This window comes from Canis lupus, chromosome 1 (genome assembly GCF_003254725.2).
Source record: "Canis lupus dingo isolate Sandy chromosome 1, ASM325472v2, whole genome shotgun sequence".
Classification (NCBI taxonomy): Eukaryota; Metazoa; Chordata; class Mammalia; order Carnivora; family Canidae; genus Canis; species Canis lupus.
Genome location: NC_064243.1, coordinates 35,714,775 through 35,735,602, shown reverse-complemented (window position 1 = coordinate 35,735,602; position 20,828 = coordinate 35,714,775). Strand labels below are relative to the sequence as shown.

At 42.3% G+C, this 20,828-nt stretch overlaps 1 protein-coding gene across 5 annotated transcripts in view; it reads right to left on the bottom strand.

Annotated features, from left to right (window-relative positions):
* UTRN (utrophin) overlaps positions 1-20,311 on the bottom strand; it is a 497,383-nt gene extending 477,072 nt beyond the window's left edge. For 2 of the 5 annotated variants that reach the window (XM_025422487.3, XM_025422483.3), the window contains exons 1-2: positions 19,864-20,004; positions 13,050-13,220 (exon numbers count right to left, since the gene is read on the bottom strand). In XM_025422487.3, the coding sequence (XP_025278272.1) occupies positions 13,050-13,128 (79 nt within the window). In that variant the 5' untranslated portion in view covers positions 13,129-13,220; positions 19,864-20,004. Of the gene's footprint in view, positions 1-13,049; positions 13,221-18,893; positions 19,146-19,219; positions 19,359-19,863; positions 20,005-20,175 lie in introns of those variants that run through there. The other 3 variants (XM_049113409.1, XM_025422484.3, XM_035701073.2) reach the window with 3 other exon arrangements.
* Between the last annotated feature and the right edge of the window lie 517 nt (positions 20,312-20,828).

Genomic DNA, 20,828 nt, shown 5'->3' with positions numbered 1-20,828 from the left:
CTGGCATGTCCTTCCCTCACTGTCCATATGTCTACCTCATAAGCAACCTTGAAGGCACACTCAAATTCCTTCCTATCACAGTGCTGTTACCAGCCGTACCCTCATTCCCACCAAGGCAAGAGCTTGTCCTCACTCCTTCCATGTTCCCATGGCCTTCTTGCTTTACACTGCTTTTTGTGCAAGATGTCTATTTATTCCTCTCCTCCCAACTAGCCTGAGAATACATGAAGAACAGACAAAGGTCTTGCTCACCTCTGAGCCCACCCTCTAGCAATAATGACTGAACAACAGATATTAACTGAGTGAATAAGATATGTATCTAAGCAAGTCTGAGTTTTTTTTAAACCATTAACTACACAGTAAGTCTTTATTGAGCACTTACTGTGTGTGGAGACTAAGCTAAAGGCTGGCATCAGAAAGTCAAATTAGGGAAGCATGGACCATACACAAGCAAGAAGAGCCAAAAATAGAAATAAAGACTGAACAAGAGAGAGAGATTGATTCTGCTTGGTGATGGAAAGTAGAATGCTTTGTGGCACTTACGCTGTTTGGAGGTCTCAAAACTGGGGGGCGGGGAAGGGGAATAAAACCAAGCACAGAAAACTAAGCAAGCCACCCTGCAAAGGCAAGAAAAGGCCGTGAGCAGTCCTCACATGGTGCCATTTGCCTCCTTCACAGGGTATTGTGGTAACAGGGGGAAAGACAGGGCTGGTAGAAAGATAAGATGGTGGCAGACATCTCAAATGTTTCATTTAAACATACATGCAAATGAGTTCCCCTCTCTGAGCAATCTGCCTCCATGCCAGGTCTCCAGAATAAGATCTGTCCCACACCAAATGCACAATAAAGCCAGTCCAAGAAAGAGAGCAAGTATATATGTCCATTCACCAAATATTAATACTGTCCTAACTTGTAACAGGTTACTTCTCTTGAAAAAGCACATATAAATTAAAAGAATTCAAGTTGCTCTGATTTTTCTCTATTCATGTGTTATTAAAATGGGATCTAATATATGAGTAAGGGTCTGATATGTTATAGAACTGGCCACTGATGCCACACGTAAAAACACAAAAATAAGTATCTTTGCATTTTCGATATAACATTTTCTAACCACCTATGAAGGAACTACATAGGGTCACAGAGTAAACTAGAACACACTTATTTAAGAGCTCCCCAGCAGGTGGATTTTCAATAAGGCCAGGAGACTTCATCACAAAATAAGACTGATTCATTCTCTCAGCTCTGAGTCAATTCTTGCAATACTTTTAAATTTTAAAAGATAATATATTGTAAATCATATGGTCTGATAAGGGCATATGTTGGCTTACAACCTTTAGAGTTCCCCAGGTGAAATTTGAAACTTGCCCCCACGTACAAAAGGCAAGGAGAACCCAAAGAGCAAGCTGACCATTCCAGGTTGGTAGGTAGCAAGTTCGATCAGTAAGGGAACTTACACATGAAGGTTGCCTTGTGGGGAGAGGGCAGCAGCAGGACAAGTAAGTCTCTGCACCTGCCCAACAGAATCCTAAAATTTCATATAGAGGCTTTAACAAAGTTCAGTCACGTATATCATCCAAATGGTCTCAGGAGCACATCACTCTCTCAAGGCTGCTTCCTTGAAACAGCTCCTAGGGCAAGAACAGTGGGTACAATACACATTTCAAGGACATGAAGAAATGAGGAGCCTCCAACAGCCCAGGTCCAACTTCCAGGTCAACCAGTGGTCACATCTTATCAATACCCTCCTCCAACAGTTTAATATCCATAATACATATAGAACTAATACAATTCAATAGCAAATAAGAAAGAAAGAAAGAAAGAAAGAAAGAAAGAAAGAAAGAAAGAAAGAAAGGTAATAAAGAAAAGAAAGAAAAGAAAAGAAAAGAGAAAAGAAAAGAAAAGAAAAGAAAAGAAAAGAAAAGAAAAGAAAAGAAAAGAAAGAAAAGAAAAGAAAAGAAAGAAAGAAAAGAAAAGAAAAGAAAAGAAAAGAAAAGAAAAGAAAAGAAAAGAAAAGAAAAGAACAGAACCAGACAAATCTGATTTAAAAATGGACACAGGATTGGGCAGCTTGGTGGCTCAGCAGTTTAGCACCACCTTTAGCCCAGGGCCTGATCTTGGAGACCTGGGATCAAGTCCCACATCAGGCTCCCTGCATGGAGCCTGCTTCTTCCTCTGCCTGGGTCTCTGCCTCTCTCTCTCGCTCTCTCTCTCTCTCTCTCTCTCTGTGTGTGTGTGTGTGTGTGTGTGTGTGTGTCTCATGAATAAATAAATTAAAACTTTAAAAAATAAAATAAAAATGGGCACAGGATCTAAATAGGTATTTTTCAAAAGACAAATATATGGCCAACACATAGACGAAAAGGTGCTTAACATCATTAATCATCAGGGAAATGCAAATCAAAACCACAATGTGATATCACCTAATACCTCTTAGAACAGTTATCATCAAAAAGACAGGAAAAAAATGTTGGCAAGGAAGTGGAAAAAAAGAAAATCCTGGTGCACTACTGGTAGGAGTATAAACTGGTACACCCACTACAGAAAACAATACGAAGATTTCTCAAAAATAGAACTAAATACAGAACAACCATAAGATCCAGCAATTCCACTTCTGTGTATTTATCCAAAGAAGACAAGAACATTATCTCGAAAAGATATATAAAGCCCTAAGTTCATTGCAACATTATCTACAATAGCCAAGATGTAGGAACAACCTGTATATTCACCAAGGGATGCATGGACCCCCACCCCTCAAAAAAATGTGATGTGTATATAGGACAATTATTATTATTTTTTACTGCCATAAAAAAAGAAGGAAATCTCACCATTTGCAAAAACATGGATGCACCTTCATAAAGGGCATTATGCTAAGTGAAATAAGCCAAAACAAGACAAATGCCCTAGGATCCCTCTTCTACATGTAATGTGAACCACCACCACAACCAGAAAGCTCAAAGACACCCATAACAGATTGGTGGTTGCTGGAGGCAGGGGTGGGTGGGGTAATAGGAGAAATACATGAAGGGAGTCAAAAGGTATGAACTTCCAATTATCAAATAAATAAGTCATGCGGATGTAATGTACAGCATGGTGACTACAGTTAATAATACTGTATTGCATATTTGAAAGCTGCTAAGAGAAAAGATCTTAAAAGTTCTCATTGCAAGAAAAAAAGGTGACTATACATGGTAATGAATGTTAACTAGACTCATTGTGGTGATCATTTCAAAATAAATGCAAATATCAAATCGCTGTATTACATTTGAAACTAATAGAATGTCAATTTTATCTCAATTTTAAAAAGACAGTATCTTTAAACTGGCAATACAACAATTCACTTTGGAAAATGGATTGTTTACAACTCAGAACCAAATGCTGTGTTTAAGTATGTATGTTTGGGGTAGATTCTGTTGGTTTTATTTTGTGGTCTGTTTGTTTCAAATAACTCTGAAGAGGATCCCTCCTAAGTAGTTCATTGAAACTTCCCCAATACTTCCCACATGGCCAAACGCTACACAAAAGTCTCTGTTCAAATATAAATTGTCATCCAGCTCAAGCCTCCCCAGATGCTCCCTTTTTAAGCCTCGATCTTAAAAATGTCTCAGGAACAAGTCCCATTAAATTCTGATACATGACCTTAAATTCTACATAGTGGCATATGTAAGAACAATTACATATTTTGATCTACTCTGAAACTTGTTTAATCAATGAAGAAATGAAAATCCCTTCCTATATCTTCAAAGAAGTTAAAGATTAGAGCTCATAAACACTACTGCGAATAACTCAAGGACTTTAAGAGTAAAAGTTTAGTGTTTGGCTTGGTTTAGTTAAATGAATAGAAGGACATCGTAAGACCTCTGGGGTATGTTTACAGATCCTCAAGGAACTTGCCATAGTGGCCAAAAGCCACTTAACTCCTATATCATCTTTGACATAAAAACAATTATTCATATTTTAAAATGCACTCATTTAAAAATGATAGGCAAATTACTTTGTATCAAAAGGAAGTCTAGTTATATTAAATATAAGTAATGGATGTCACCTATTTAAAATGACAAAACAGGGAAGGAAATATATAAGTAATATTGTCTCTAATCTTGAAGAACATAAGAAAACTAGCAAAATGTTATGTTTCCTACTTTATATCACATCTTAGAAATCCCCCTATATTGATTAAAAAAATACCTGGTGATTTTTTATCTCAAATTATTCCACTGTATCAATAAATTATAACTAAAAAAAAGAAAGAAAGAAAAGAAAAACTAGCATACAAGATTGGACATGAGAATTTTTTTCCCCAACATGAGTCAAAAACATATCTGTCTTAGAAATAACTTCTTAGAAAATGTGCACAATAAGTTTTTAAAAAAGATTTTATTTATTTATTTATTTATTTATTTATTTATTTATTTATTTATTTATTTGAGAGAGAGAGAGCATGTGTGGGCGAGGCACAGGTGGACCACACCAGGGCAGAAGGAGAAGCAGACACCACACTGAGCAGGGAACCAAACCAGCGGGTCAGTCACGGACCCCCAGATCATGACCCCAGGATCACAACCCGAGGTGAAGGCAGACCCTTAACCAACTGAGCCACCCAGATGCCCCAAAAATATACACAATAAATTTTTACAATGAATTAATCAGAGGACTCCATGTAACACTTCAGGATGTGACTTCTAGCAGGAAGCAGTTAATTACACTGAGTTGAAGACCAAGTTCCTCAATGAAGAAATAATTTGCTGCTGAATATTTTGGTATGATCTAGTGTAAGGGGCCATGCTAAGAAATGCACCAAATTTCATCATTCTCCTGGCCCACTCTCCATGGTTCTACCTTTGCTCAACACAATCTTCAAGATACAAGGCAAAAGAAAAATTGTCCAATACGAAGAATCCATTATCCTTTTAAAATGTTCAAAGGGGGATCCCTGAGTGGCTCAGGGGTTTGGCGCCTGCCTTTGGCCCAGGGCGTGATCCTGGAGACCCGGGATCGAATCCCACGTCGGGCTCCCGGTGCATGGAGCCTGCTTCTCCCTCTGCCTATGTCTCTGCCTCTGTCTCTCTCTCTCTCTCTCTGTGACTATCATAAATAAATAAAAATTTAAAAAAGAAAAAAAAGAAAATGTTCAAAGGGAAGTGTTTATAAGTAGAAATAATCTTCAACATTTGACTCCAGCTCTCCTCACTCTTCTGAAATGCAGTTTTCACTTTAGCAAACCTGCCTTCTTTCTCCATAAAGCAATGGGGATGCCTGGATCCTACCCCACACGGCTGAATTAGAATCCACAAGGGCGGTTTTGATGTGCAGCATGAGTTAACAATACCACATGGGATGAGTCCAAAACCCAACTTTCAAAATAAAAACATACATATACATCTAGGTAATTATTGAATTAATGGGTTTTTTAAGATTTTATTTATTTATTCATGAGAGAGACAAGAGAGAGGCAGAGACATAGGCAGAGGGAGAAGCAGGCTCCATGCAGGGAGCCCAACGCAGGACTCCCGGGTCTCCAGGATCACGCCCTGGGCTGAAGGCAGGTGCTAAACCGCTAAGCCACCCATGGATCCCCCTGAATTAATGTTAAATAACATGACTCAGCTCATGAAGAGCAAGAGAACTAATAAGTGAGGATCAACCTCAAAATGCTATCCCCATCCCCCAGTATATATTATATATATCACATACCAAAATGAAAGAAATTCTCAATATTAAAACTGTGAGACTAAAAAATAATATCTAAATAGATAATACCTTTTAAACTATAGCAGATGTATTTATTTCAAAGTTGTACCACTTTAGAGACAAAGTCAATTTTTTTTTAAGATTTTATTTATTTATTCATGAGAGACACAGAGAGAAAGGCAGAGACATAGGTAGAGGGAGAAGCAGACTCCCTGTGGGGAGCCTGATGCAGGACTTGATCCCAGAACGTGGGGATCATGACTTGGGCCAAAGGCAGTCACTCAACCATGAGCCACCCAGGTGCCCCACAAAGTCAATTTTTTTAAAGATCTATTTATTTTTTCATGAGAGACATAGAGAGAGAGGCAGAGACACAGGCAGAGGGAGAAGCAGACTCCTTGTAAGGATCCCGATCCTGGGATCACACTCTGAGCCAAAGGCAGACGCTCAACCGCTGAGCCACCAGGCATCCCACAAAGTCAATTTGTAATTGGGTTTCTCTGATACATAAAAAATGTTATTATGTGCTTTTTCTGCTCCTTGAAAAACAATTTTTGTTACATAATTAAATGCTAAAATTACTGAACTGGGCAGAAATCATAATAATTAACCACCCAGCCTCCCAGCCCCCAGCCCCACCATCAAAAAATTCATTTGAAAATATTCACCTATGAAATATTATTCTACTGCTTTATACTTCGAGTTCAACAGCTGTGATAGAACTGGTTTATTTTTAAAGAAACAAAGTTCTCAAAACCAATGTGAGACTGTACCAACCCCAAACCTTAATCTCAGGTGCCCCATGAGCAGGCACAAAAAAAAAAAAAAATCTCCTTCTTAACCAGGCCAGGAGTACAAGCTTCTGATGGAGAAGACCCACAGGATTTAAATAAACCTTAGATAAGTGGCTGTTCAATGGCCCCAGTAAAAAAGCTACCTAGAAGCTCAAAACTACCTGCCTCCTATAGTTGACCTATGTAAATCCAAGGGCAGAGGAAACAAAAGTGAAAGAGCTAGACCTGGCTTAGACTTCTCAGTCCCCAAGCCACCATTTCAAGAGTAAATATATATTTAAAAAATCTCACAATGAGTCACATTTCAAATACTGAATTGAGTAGATTTATTTTTAAACAGCTGAGGCATTCCAAAAAAAATAAAAATAGTAATATAGTAAATATCTCTGCCTCCACACACAGCTTTAGGGAAAAACAGTCTTGCCAATCTATCTGAAACCACCTGAGTATCCTTTCACAATTAAATTTTAACTAATATTTACAACTGCTGCAATGATCGTGCATGTTCTCTTGTTCCCAGAAAACCATCATATCAGCATCTAGTTCAAACTTCTGGCCTCAAGTAAGGTTCAATAAAATTGAGTTTTCCATTCTGTCCATATAATTAATGTACTTCCATTGCTTACAACATTCTCAGCAATTCATGCTTCCTGATTGGGAATGGATCACCTCCAAAGCTTCTACAACCACAGTAATAGGTCACAAGAATTGCATTAATACTGAAAACTGTTCCACAATCACACTACTTCAGCATAATGAGGCGATAACACGGAGAATATTTTTACACGCGTTATGAGAATAGCTGTTCTGCTCTGTCAGAGTTGGATTTCCATCGAGGTTACCATCCCTCACCACAAATCCCCAGGGCTCATGGAAAAAAACAAACCTACTCAAAGAGCTCCCTCCAAAGAACAGGTATTCCAGCCAAGTAAAGCTGGGGGGTAAAATTGTAAAAGACAATTTTTCAGTCTTTTAAGCTATTTAGAAAAATCCCCTCACAGGTATTTCTCTAAATGAAAGAGAAAGTAGATCAAGGACTCCCTAAACGCAACATAACCAGCGTCCTTCCTAAAGAAAGGCCACTGAATGATAAACAAATACAGTAATCTTCCTCATAATTTTTATAAAACTGAATCTTGTTAGGAAAGCTCACTTTATTGCAAACACAGCGTATTTTCAGGAGACCTGCTATAAATGTAACCAGTATAATATTCCATATTAAATAATTCATTTTTTTTTATTTCACTGGTTTCTCTTTTCTTCCCTCCCCTCTCCCTACCTCTACCAACTCTTTCAATCCCAGAGATATCCATCTGGACATCAAACCAGGGCTTAAACTGAGCCAAATCGCAGTGCATCTGAAATCCACTACCTTTTTTTCACCAGCCAGTGAAAAGCCTCCAGCAGCAGGAGGCAAAAAGAACAGGGAATTCACGTCAGAAACAAATTACCAAATTTTCTGCCTTCCAACCAGAAGACTGCCTGTCCTTTGGTATTTTCCCCTTTGCTCACTCTTAGAAAAAGGGACAGAGACAGGAGCCAAGAAAGGCCAGGACAAGTCTGGGAGCAGCAGGCTGTATCTCCTACAATTGGCCTTCCTTTGGCAGAAGCCCAGAGAAGCTCCACCTCACAGCCCAGGGTTCCAACCTTGTTGGATAGGAGAAAAGAGGCAGAGGGATGTATAAGCTGAATTAATACTGTGCAAAATGTATAAGCGATAGATTCAGGCACAAATGAAGAATCATCCTGCAGCAATGGAATAAACTACCTTGTAAATTAGGAGACTTGGCAATATGTAGAGGTCAAATGCAGAGTTTCTAGAGTCAGAGCACCTGAGTTCTAATTCTAGCTCTGGCACTTTCCAGCTCTGCAGCCTTTCTCAATGAATAAGCATACATTGCTCACCTACTATGAGGTAGGCCCCAGGCATGATGCAAGGGATGTATCAGTTCCTGCTCCTGTGGAATTAAATTCTAGTGGGAAGGATATTAACACACACACACACACACACACACACACACAGAAAAATGCCAGATAGCAATAAAAACATATAGGGAACTTAAATACAGTGATATAGTCAGGAGTGACTGGGAGATCTACTTTCTAAAGTCAGCAGGGAAGACCTTTCAGTGATGACATTTAAGCCTAGATCTAAATGACAAGAAGGAGGCTAGCAGGCAAAGATAAGGAAAAGAGGGATGTGTAGAGGCCCCTGGCCTTTGGAGAAATAGGAAGCAGGCTAATGTGTCAAATTACTTCTACATGATTCATTTCTGTCATCTATAAAATAGTGGTTGTTAGGATTAAACTCATAGCAGTCTATGTGCACACAGTCTATGTTCAATAAATGTAAACTGCTAGAATTATCATCATCATCATCACCAACGTGATCCCATCATTAGACATGTGAAAGCAGAGCCTGGGGAACCACTCCACAGGCAGGGCCAGGTTATATGGCCTCTGAGAGGCTCCTTCAATCATTAGACATTGATATTAGGCAAAAAGAGAAAATATTAAGGAGGAAAAGATAAAATTTGTTACACTCAGGCTTCCTACCCAAGGCCTTTTAAAGAGCATACTGAATCATACAACAGCATGTGGCTCACCGAATTCATTGAACAAACGGCCCTCTCCAATCTCAGAGTCTACTGATTCCAAACACCAAACTCTCAAAATCCTCACATGTAGCTAGCTGACACACTGCCTTCAGCCCTGAGGTCAACCCTTGTTAGGGAGCTCTGTGCTAAGAAAATTACAACAGCACTGAGGACAGAAAAGGATGATGAATTCTACATCACTGGCTTTAAAGTGTGTTAGCTACTGTAAGAATGAAATAGCAATGAGAATATTCTTGGACTTTATATGCATCTCAAACTATTTTATTATTTTATGTTTAAAATGTCCCATGCAGGGGCACCTGGGTAGCTCAGCCAGTTAAGCGTCTGCCTTCAGCTCAGGTCATGATCTCAGGGTCCTGGGATTGAGCCCTGCATCTGGCTCCCTGTTCAGCAGAAGTCCGCTTCTTCCTCTGCCCCTCCCCCTGCTCATGCAAGCACTCCAAGCACTGTCTCTCTCTCTCTCTCAAATAAACAAATAAAATCTTAAAAAAAAAAAAAAAAAAAAATGTCCCAAGCAGAAGCTTACACATCACAGACTCTACCGGCTATATATTTCATTAAAGAAAAAAAAAAAAAAAAGAAAAACAAACCTCTAATTCTTGGCCCACTCTCTCAAAATATTTACTAACTTGTTAAGCCTTCTGAAGCCCACTAATTCAGGCCATCAGAGATGCAGTCACTGACAATGAACTTATGTGACTTTCAGTTAGGGACAGAAAGGTCTATTTTTACCCAACCCAACCCCTAACCATTAAAGGTCATATCCTTTCAAGTTCTTTTCTGAAATTCACTCAAATCCTAGACAAAAGTACTACAACCATAAAGAAATGTCCGTTTTTTTACATTCATGACACTACTTTATCACCTACCCCTGATGATTTCATCCATCTGTTCAGATGGTGCAGATGATTTGAAAAAAATTTTAAACCTCACACAGAGCCTAAAACAAATTAATACTGAATAAGGGCAATATAAAGAATCCTAATAACTTAAATGCACAAACATTTCTATTATGCCAGGCTTTTAGACTGTCCAAACTCAAGGTTTGGAGAGGAAAGAGAAGAATTTTCATAAACCAAGAGATTAAGTTTATTAATATATTCTTAACAGTTTTTTTCCCACCCAAACTCTACCCCTACTCCACATCCAGTCCTCCAAAAGGAAGAAACCCAGAAGAACAGGTAAGAATTAAAATTTTCCTATGGGAAAATATTCCTTTAAAAAGCTGAAAAGGCAACAAATTCAGCATAGAACACATCCAAGGAGGATCTCTGTATGTAGATGATGCCTTGACTGTAAGATAAACTGAAACTCCTTTTTCAATATGTAAATTTTAGAGCACTATGAGACCTGACCATTGGATGCTAATATTCGCCTTAAAAGAATCAAAAAAGTACCTCCCAGAAAACAAGACTGGGACTAATAGGCCCATTCAAATCCAAGTTTATCTACCGGTTTTTGCAACATAATCCAGCCAAAAGAATGTGATTCGTATCTCAGCTATGCAACAGCTAGCTTTTCAATGTGTTTCGAAGTAGGTGTGTCCAAGGTAACAGTCATAACCTTGGCATTAAAACACTCTAAGCAATTTGAGAGCCCTTAAAATTATAAAGACCAAGTAATACAGGCTCATTAAAGAACTTTAGAAAATAAGTATGAGCGAAAAAGAGAAAAATAATAATGCCACAATGCCAAGATGAGCACTATTAATATTTTAGCGTATGCTCTGTTAAATCTTCTTGAAAAAATATCTCCCATCTAGAAGACTTCATATTGTACATATATTTTACTTAACAATACCAAGAATGTATTACTCTACACATCCATAACATTTTTGTGAATGTACAATCTTCTACTTCATGGATACACCCTAATTTAAACAGCTCCACTGAGATTCTATATGATCTGTTCAGTTGCCCTACATTAAAGGAACAGAGTACGTTAACCAGCTATTTCCTAAAGTAATTGGCCCACAACATCCTTTTTTGAATTATACGTCAGAACTTGTGCTCCTTCATAAATACTTTGTGAAATAATGGCTTAACCAATCTTTAATTCTGGGTTTTTATGGTGTTTTATTTATTTATTTATTTGTTATAAATATAATGTGATCAACTTGCTTGTACATGTCTGTGCATTCCCTCGGGGAAAACTCTAAAAATAGAGTTATTGAGCCAATTGGTATGTATATGACAAAACCATGTGATAAGTTCTGCCCCACTGTCCCCCAAAAATATATGAGAATTGTCTTTTTAAATGATAATATTTAAAAAAGAGTTTAGAAGTTATGTGTACTCATCATATAAACCCAATATTTTCAAACTTATATAATAACCTTTCTATGAACATGGCTAAAATACATAGTTATAAATACCAAAGGTCTTACTGTTACGGACATGGTCTCAGAAAACTATCCAAGAATATTCCACCTCACAATTTATAAAACATGACAAGCATGGGTATGTTGTGTCTTTTATTTTCCTCTTTGTTATATATACATATATACACTACTAAAACACTTGAACAAAAAAAAAATTTAGAGGAACAAAACATCCTAAGAGTGAACTTTAACACAGGATATTAAGCTGTGCCCTGAAAAGATCTTTAAAGTTACACAATAGAAGCTACATATTTAGAGCCAAGACTGTAATAACCAAAATCTTTACCAATCAACAAATACCAGTATCATGGAGGGAAAAGTATATCTTACATGTGTATCTCTAGGGGCACCTGGGTGGCTCAGTCAGTTAAGTGTCTGTCTTCGGCTCAGGTCATGATCCCAGGGTCCTGGATCCAGACCCCACATTGAGCCCAGCATTGGACTCCCTGCTCAGCGGGGGAGTCTGCTTCTCCTTCTCCCTCTCCCTCTGTGGTCTCACTCCCTCTCTCTCTCTCTCAAATAAATAAAATCTTTTTTAAAAATGTGTATCTCTATTAACTTATAGCTTATTTTCAGTACATATTTTTGCAATTTCAAATAATTAAGAAATAGAATCCTAACATTCTATAAAGATGGTTCACACAGCAAACAGAGGGTTTAAGTTCCTTTTCCGTTTTTAAAGTGACACTGGACGTAACTTTATACCTCAAAGTTACTGTGAAAGTTACTTAAGTATAGTGTTCACACCCAGGGTGGAGTTCTATGTAATTTCCAAAGCTCAGAAAGGCCCTGCCTACTCAAAAATATCTCCCCTTAGAGCCTGTCTCAAAATCACATTTGAAGTTTTTTAAAAAAAATACAGAAATTATTCAACAGGTCTGGAGTACAGCCAGTGCATCTGTATTATTTTTTTAAACTCCCCAGTTGATTCACTTGTACAGCCAGAGTCAAAAAGCACTCACTTATATAAAAGACTTAGGGAGGGAGTGGTAGCTTTAGGTCTCCAATTTAAATGTTCATATGAAAACCATCAATCTGTCTTAGGTGACACTGTGAAAACTGTACCTTCAGAACACTCACAAAAAGTTTCAAAAAGGACAGCAAAGGTAGGACACCTGCTGACCCAACCCTGCCACCAAAAAGGATAGGGGTGAGGATATACAGTAATGGAAGAAAAACTCATGAAAATCCACCTGGCCAGAAACTGCAACTTTGTATTTTGAGCATGCAATCCCTTCAACTTCATAAAAGAGACCAACAAGAAAAAACTGCTCAACTTCACGCCTGCGTGGAAAGGCACAGCTTCACTGAGCAAAAGCATTCAACTACAGGTAGGCGTTTCACCAAGCAGTGCCCATCAACAGACAACAAGACCAAAATGGATTAGCAATTAAGACAGGATACTCAGAGACAGTACATTACCTTTTACAATATAATAGTCATTTGTCAGAACTGTGTTTCTCAAAAGTTTGTCTCACAAGAACAGTGCAAAAACAAGCCAAAAAACTTATGTCTTCTAAGTAGTTCATACATAATAATCCATCATTTTCTTAAGCTTCCATGACCTACCAGATCTGGACTTAATGATGTCACTGAACTCATTCTGCCCATCATCAGGTCTGGCCTCGTGTTCTCCATACTTGGCCATCTTTGCGGAGTTTCAATTTAATCCAAAGACTCTATTAAATTCTCTTCTTAAGACTTCCAATTTTCTATGATGGTCCAGCTGGACATCAATACCTAAAGAGAAAAGGGAATATATTGACTTGGGGGGGGAAGTATACATATATATTATTTAATATATATAATCATATAGTTAAATATACTAACCATTCATTCAGCAGGTATTTATTCAGCACCTTCTATGTATAAGGCACTGATCTGGGCAATGGGTATATGACTAAAAAAGACTCTGCCATAATGAAGCATATAGACACTAAGCTGTTAATTATATAATGAATTATTTTATTATAATACTGATATGTTACAAATGTACAAATGAGAAGCACAGGGTAATATGAGCATACAGCAGAGGAATCTGACCTGCCCTGGGCAATTAAAGTTTTTCTTGAAGAAGTGACATTTGAGCCAAGCTTTCAATGATGAAAAAAATTTAATTGGCAAAAAAAAAAAAAAAAAAAAAGGTGGGAAGAGAAGTTGAAAGGATTACATGCAGGAAGAATCATGGAGCATTCTAGAAGCTGAACCACTGTCTTTAGAGAAAAAACAGCCAAGAGTAGAGAAATCTGGTGAAGTAGGTAGACAGAACCAATGACAGGGTGTTGAAGACCAGGCCAAGTCTTTTGATCTTTCTCTAAAGAGGAAGAGAGGATCCAATGGATGGTTTTAAGCTGGGAAGTAACATGACCAGATTTGCCTTCTGAAAAGATCATTCTGGTTTGTAGGAGGACCAGAATGATGAGTTAGGAGCCATAAAGACTATGGCAAAATAGAGCAAATGTTCATTCAAGTTCCTAGGCCAGGGGTACCTGGGTGGCTCAGTTAAGTGTCTGCCTTTGGTTCAGGTCATAATCCCAGGGTCCTGGGATTGAGTCCCACATTGGGCTCCTTGCTGGGCAAGGAGCCTGCTTCTCTGTCTCCCTCAGACCCTCCCAGCTTGTGCACTCTGTCTCTCTCTCACTGTCAAAGAAATAAATAAAATATTTAAAGGAAAAAATGTCCTAGGCCATGAACACATGGGTGTTGAATGAAAATTTCTTTCAATTCCTCTGTATTTTTGAAATTTTTTCATAACAGAATTTTAGGAAAAATAATTCCTAATTTTAACCAAGTGATGACCAATAATGGGGCATCATGTGACACAATGGGAAATATACTATACTGTCCATATAGTATCCTCCTGAAGCTTATCATAATCAAATCTAGACTGTAGATCATCTTCAAAATAAATTATCTGGACTGCTCAATATTATCAACATCGTGAAAAACAAAAACACCTGAAGAAGGGGGTAACTTTGTAGGTTGAAGAAGACTAAAGAAACATGACAATCAAGTGTAATCCTTGACTGAATTTAGAATTTCAAAAATAAACATTTGGGGGATAATGTGAAAAATGCAAATAGGGGCTATTTATCAAACAATGTTATTATATCAATAGTGAAGTTCTTTAGTACTGGTTAACGGTTTTGTCATTATGCAAGTGGGTATCTTTTATTATGGGAGACGCTTGACAAAATATTTTTTTTAAGATTTTTTATTTATTTATTTATAGAGATGCAGAGAGAGAGAGAGAGAGGCAGACACACAGGCAGAAGGAGAAGCAGACTCCATGCAGAGAGCCCGACATGGGACTCGATCCAGGGTCTCCAGGATCATGCCCTGGGCTGCAGGCGGCGCTAAACCGCTGTGCCACCGGGGCTGCCCCAAAATATTTAATCAATGAAGTGTGACAATAACTTCAACTTAAGTTCAAACAGGACAACGTAACATATACTTGTCTATCTATGTAAAAGTATCTCTCTATTCATATACATACATGCAGAGAGAGAGAGAGAGAGAAAGAAAGCAAACAAATGTTGGAAATGCAAAGAGAATGCAGAGAATGGGTGTTTACTCATCTTTCTAGTATAATATTACAGGCAGGAAATGACTGTGGTCTAAACAAGGATACATGGAAAGAAATGGGTAGATATGTGGGATATTTAAATATCAAATACAAAAGGTCAATAGCATTTGGGAACTGACTGGATATGAGATGGTCAGAATACTAAGGAGTAAAATGACTGCCCAGTTTTGGTTTGGGCAACTGAGTAGAAGGTGAGTCATTCACTGATCTGGGGAACACTGGCAGATAAGCCACTGGCGGAAGAAATCATGAATGTGGTTTGGACTTGCTGAGTTTGAGGTGCCTCCAAGTTATATAAGTGCAGAAAATAAAAAAGACAGTTGGATATATAGGTCCGATCTCAAAAATGGTCTGGATTCAATATAAATCTGGATAGTTACACGTTATACCCATCGACACAGATTTTATTCTAGAAAGTATATCACATGAATTCTGCTGAGTATAGGTATAACCTACCAATAATATAATTTTAGAGATTTTATTTCTCTGAAAAAGAGAGAGTACCTGAGCAGAGGGAGGAAGAGAAGAGGAAAGAGAAAGAGGAGGTAAGAATCTCAAGCTGCCTGTGGAGTGAGCTCAGAACCCTACATGGGACTCCAGGCAGGGACGATGTGAAGACCCTGACATCATGACCCTGAGATCATGACCTGAGCAGAAACCAAGAGTCAACACTTAAAACGACTGAGCCACCCAGGTGCCCAGCAATAAAATAATTTTAATCTTTAGTGATTAATTAGAATCATCTTCAAGGGCAGCCCCGGTGGCTTAGCTGTTTAGCGCCACCTTCAGCCCAGGGCGTGATCCTGGAGACCTGGGATTGAGTCCCATGCCAAGGCTCCCTGCTTGGAGCCTGCTTCTCTTTCTGCCTGTGTGTGTGTGTGTGTGTGTGTGTGTGTGTGTAATAAATAAATAAAATCTTTAAAAAAAAAAGGATCATCTTCAAAGTTTAAAGAATTGAGGATTCTACTCGGCAGAACCACCTTTTCTCTAAGAATGTCAATGATGAGAGTTCTGCATTGCCCTAATACTTCCTGGAACATAGTGGCCCTACAACCCAGACAGAATCAGAATTCAATCTGAGGTTCAGCAACTTAGCTATAGTCAACACATCCAAATATTAATCTGCATGCAAATAATGGGCATTAATCCATATATTACAACAGATATCAAAACAAGAGTAAACTCTGCTAGCTACAATTAGGCAATTCAATCACTTAATTCAAGGACATACCATGTAGTATTATTATTGTATGATATGCTTCATTTGGCATACTTATGTAATATTTGTATTTTATATATTATGTTTAATTATATATAACATTCAAGGAAATACCATATTATTTTATATCAATACATATAAAAGACAATTATTATATTTTTTCCTGACCAGTCGAAAAAAGGGTGTGTTTTAATAATAAAGAGTTCAAAATTATCTTTAAAAAATATTTGAAGTATTTAACAGTCTGAGGCAGAAGAAAACTGGTGGACTACTAAAGCTTTAGGAAGAATCTCCTCTCCTGTTGAGAGGACCATGTGGACTGGATCATCAGTCTGTCAAATTTTGAGGATAAAAAACTTTTTCTCTTTTTTTAATATTGTTCTACTACCGTTAAGACCTTAGGGATTATTATGTGATTAAGTTCCTTTTGCGGGGTACATACCTGTAAAAGATTTGCTGAATTAAGAGTATTTTAATATATTCAAGACTTTAAAGCTTTATTCAGAAGAATATAAATAAAATTTTATTATGAAAAACCCGGTTTGCCCAGCAAAAATTCTCTCTACTGGAAAGCAACTAACTATTCCCTTTAAAAGATATTTCTGACACTCCTCTCCTTCATAACTAGTCTTAGCTAAAGGTCTTCACTTCAGCAATTGCCAAAGACCTTTCCCATTCCTTAAAGAAGAAAAGTAAACTGTTGACACAGGACTTTACTTCATTTGCACATAAATATTTGCCATATAATTTTTTATATTTTGCCACTGTAAGATAATTTCTCAAATTTTCTCTTCCTGGTAATCAAAATCCCATATATGCTGCAAAGAGACAGCAGAAAGAGGATCACAGGACAAGGAAAGAATGGGGAAAAGGGAGAATCACAGAAGGCCATTTGTTGTGTTTTGGTTTTTGGGTTTTTTTTTTTTTTTAGATTTTTTTTTTTATTAGAGACAGAGAGAGAGAAAGAGAGAATGAGAAAGAGAGAGGCAAGAGGGAAAAGCAGGCTCCATGCAGGGAGTCTGACATGTGACCTGATCCCAGGTCTCTAGGATCACACCCTGGGCTGAAGGCGGTGCTCAACCGCTGAGACACCCGGGCTGCCCACAAAAGGCCATTTGAACAGAGAGAGCCACTGACTGCCACTTGTTGGTAGGAATGGGCAGGGGACCCACCCTAGGTTGAGGAGCACACACAAAAAATGATACCTCCTTCTAAATCACTAAATGCTGCAGCTATTTATAATAGGTTGTCAGAGACAAAAATCCAAGTTTCCTCAAGAACAGGGATCCCTGGGTGGCTTAGCGGTTTAGCGCCTGCCTTTGGCCCAGGGCACGATCCTGGAGGCCCAGGATGGAATCCCACGTCGGGCTCCCGGTGCATGGAGCCTGCTTCTCCCTCTGCCTGTGTCTCTGCCTCTCTCTCTCTCTCTCTCTCTCTCTCTGTCTCTGTGACTATCATAAATAAATAAAAATTAAAAAAAAAAAAAAGAACAATGTGCCTAGGTGTAGACCTACCACCTCTCTGGAGTGTGAGAGGCCATCTTCCACACAAAGCTGAGTGAAAAACTGAGAATAAATGGTATTGCCTTAGATATTGCCTTACAAGCTTTAAGCCCTATATAATTGTAATTTTTGTAATTTACTGTTACCACTACTCTAGGTTTCTGTTGCCTCAAAATTACGTTTTGCAAAGTTAGCCAGATCTTTCTCTCGGAAACCAATGCATTCGACTCTGCTACATTCAGCAACTCTTTCTTCAGAACACGTCTGGCTGTCATATGGAACAGAAGCCACCAGCGTGTGGCAATAAACTTGGGGGTCAAAGGGTGGGGTGGGGAGATGCCCTTAAAAGTAAAGCTAATGTTTCCAAATTAACCATTTGGCAATCAGATCACCTAAGAATACAAGTACGTTCAACAATGTGTCATTAGGATGGAAATGCGGTATGGGTCCCAGGGCAGACACTATCCATGCATTTAAACTAGAAACCAAAACCTAGGAATGCTGAAGATAGTGGAGAGGGAAGCCAAGGGGCCAAGAATCTGCCGCCCTTCTGGAAGCACAGGACAAGAAACCGCCGGTGCCAAGGACTGCCATTCCCTCTCGCAAACGCTCCAAGGGAAGGTTAGCACCACGGTGATTAATACTGTTTACAGGGGCAATAAATTTTAGGTAAACACCCAAAGGAGAGTTAAAGAGCGGTCTCCTGAGTCCCATAAACTCGGGCAGAGGGGGCGGGGAATGACTCCGCGTAAACCGCGGCCCGGGCCGCCCGGTACTCGGAAGCCCAAGCGCCCACGAGCTTCGCATTCCTGCAGCTCGCGCCCGCCCCGCTGCGCCCCGCGCAGGCTGCGGCCCCCACGCCCACCGGCCCCCGCCGCTTCCTGCGGCCCGTGCAACTTACACACGAGTGCAAGCGGCTGCGGCCCGGGTCGCCGAGGCCTCGAGACCCGGCCCCGGCCGGACCGGGGAACCGCGACTTCGGTGCGTTCCGGGAGCAGCAGCCCGGCCACTGACCCCCCCTCCAACACCCCTCCGACCCCCCCCCGACCCCCCGCCCGGGCGCGGCTGGGGGAACTGCTCCGCGAGGCCCTGGTGACCCTGACGACCTGGAGGCTGGGAACGACGACGCTCTTCCTGGGACGGCCCAGAGCGCGCAGCGGAGAGCTCCAAGTTAGCCCCGGGGCTCTCCAGTTCGAAGCAAAACAGTGCGGGTCCCGCGTCTCTTGGAGGTCGGGCACGTCTTCTTCCCTTGGAACAACCGTGCACAGTAGCCCCTTTCGTAATCCGGGGCGGGGGGGGGGGCGGTTCTCCTGTAACGGCGTGCCTTCTAAAAGTTGCACAGCCTAAAATGAGGGCTTCCTTGGTTGTGCAAGTGGCCTTGGACAATCAGAACCTCGGACCCGGGGCCCGAAGGCGACACAAATGACCTTACCTGGTGCAGCAAGTGATGCCAAGAGTCCGGGAAAGAGGAGGCTACCGCGGGGACGAAGCACCGACTGGCCGCCTGCGGCCCCTCCCGGGAGCCCCACCCTCGGCAGCTGCCGCGGCTCGGAGGTCGAGCACGTTTCCTGCCCGGCGGACGGCACCCCCTTCCCACCCTCTCCTGGCGGACCCCTCGGGCCCCGCCCCCCCGGGCCGGGGCGTGTGCCACTGGCCATCCTAGGAAGCCACGTCCCCTCTCGGAGACCACAGCGCGGGGCACGGAGACGCGACCCTCCCTCCCAGCAGCGGGGGAGGAGCCGCGGGAGCCGGGCGGCCGCACGGAAGCCGCTGGGGGAGTTGGGGTCCTTCCCTACTAGGTCGAGTGTGCGGACCTCCTCGCCCGGGCTCTCCCCACGCTCCCCGCACTCCCTCTCCCGCCGAGGGGGGCTGGACTCAGGCTCCGGGGAAAGTGCACGCGAAAGTTGGTGACCTCTTACAGCCAGCCCTCAGGAGGGGCCCAGGACGCGGGGGCGCAGCCGCAGGAAGCCCGTGGTCCCCGCTGCCCCGGCGCTGCCCCGGCGCTGCCCCGGCGCTGCCCCGGCGCTGCGGCCACATCCCCCGGCCTCCGCAGGCGGACACGCCGCACGGGCTTACCTGCTCCCGGGACCCGCGGGCCCGCGCCGCCTCCCAGCCGCCTCCCAGCCGCCTCCCAGCCGCGGCCGCCGCGCCCCGAGCCGGCAGAGGGCTCCTCCCGGCGCGTTGGGGTCGTCGTGATCGCGGGGGGCTGCGCGAGCCTGAGCGCTGCGGGGCGACGTGTTTGGAAAAGGAAATGTGAAAACCAGACAAATCCAAAAGAAAAAAAAAATTGGGGGGGGGGACACCCGATGGAAAACGCCCCCGACTTGTGCAATCTTCCTGCCCGGGTAGTTCCGCCAAAAACAAAAACAAAACAGTCCAAGTGCAAACCTGGAACGGGCGCGCAGGCAACCAAGTTTGCCAGACGCCGGCGAGTTTCCCGTCGGCAGCAGCGACCCCGAGGGGAGGAGGCGCCGCCGGCCGCGCCGCCCCAGCGGCTGCGGGAGCCAGAGGCCCCTCCTCGGCCCGCGGCCCGCGGCTGCCCGCTCCCCTCCTCCGAGGAAAGGCGACTCCACAACTTTGTGCGCGAGCGGCCGGCCCCCGCGGCTCCTCCTCCGCCGCCGCGGGCCTGCCCCTTTGTTGGAGAGCCGCGCGGGAGGCCGGGCGGGGGGGGGCGCCCTCGGGAGACGCGCTCGCGTGCGGGCGCCCGGGGCTGCTCTCTCCGGGGCGGGCGGCCGGGGCCCCGCCGCCGCAGGCCCAGCAACTTTGTTCGGGGACAGCGGCCCCTCTCGGCTCCGGTTCGGCCCCCGGCCCGGCCCAGGCGGCCCCCGCGGGCTGGGCTCCGGGAGCGCGGCGCCCCGGGTCACCTGACCGCGCGCCCTCCCCTCCCGCGGCGGCTCGGCGGGCGCAGACACCAGCGCCCGAAAATGCGAGGCACGCCCCCACCCCGGGCACACCCCGGGCACACCCCGCACACCCCGCGGCCCCGGTTTGGCTCCTCCGGAGGTGGATCTCCGCGGGCCTCCCGCTCGCCCCGCCGTTTG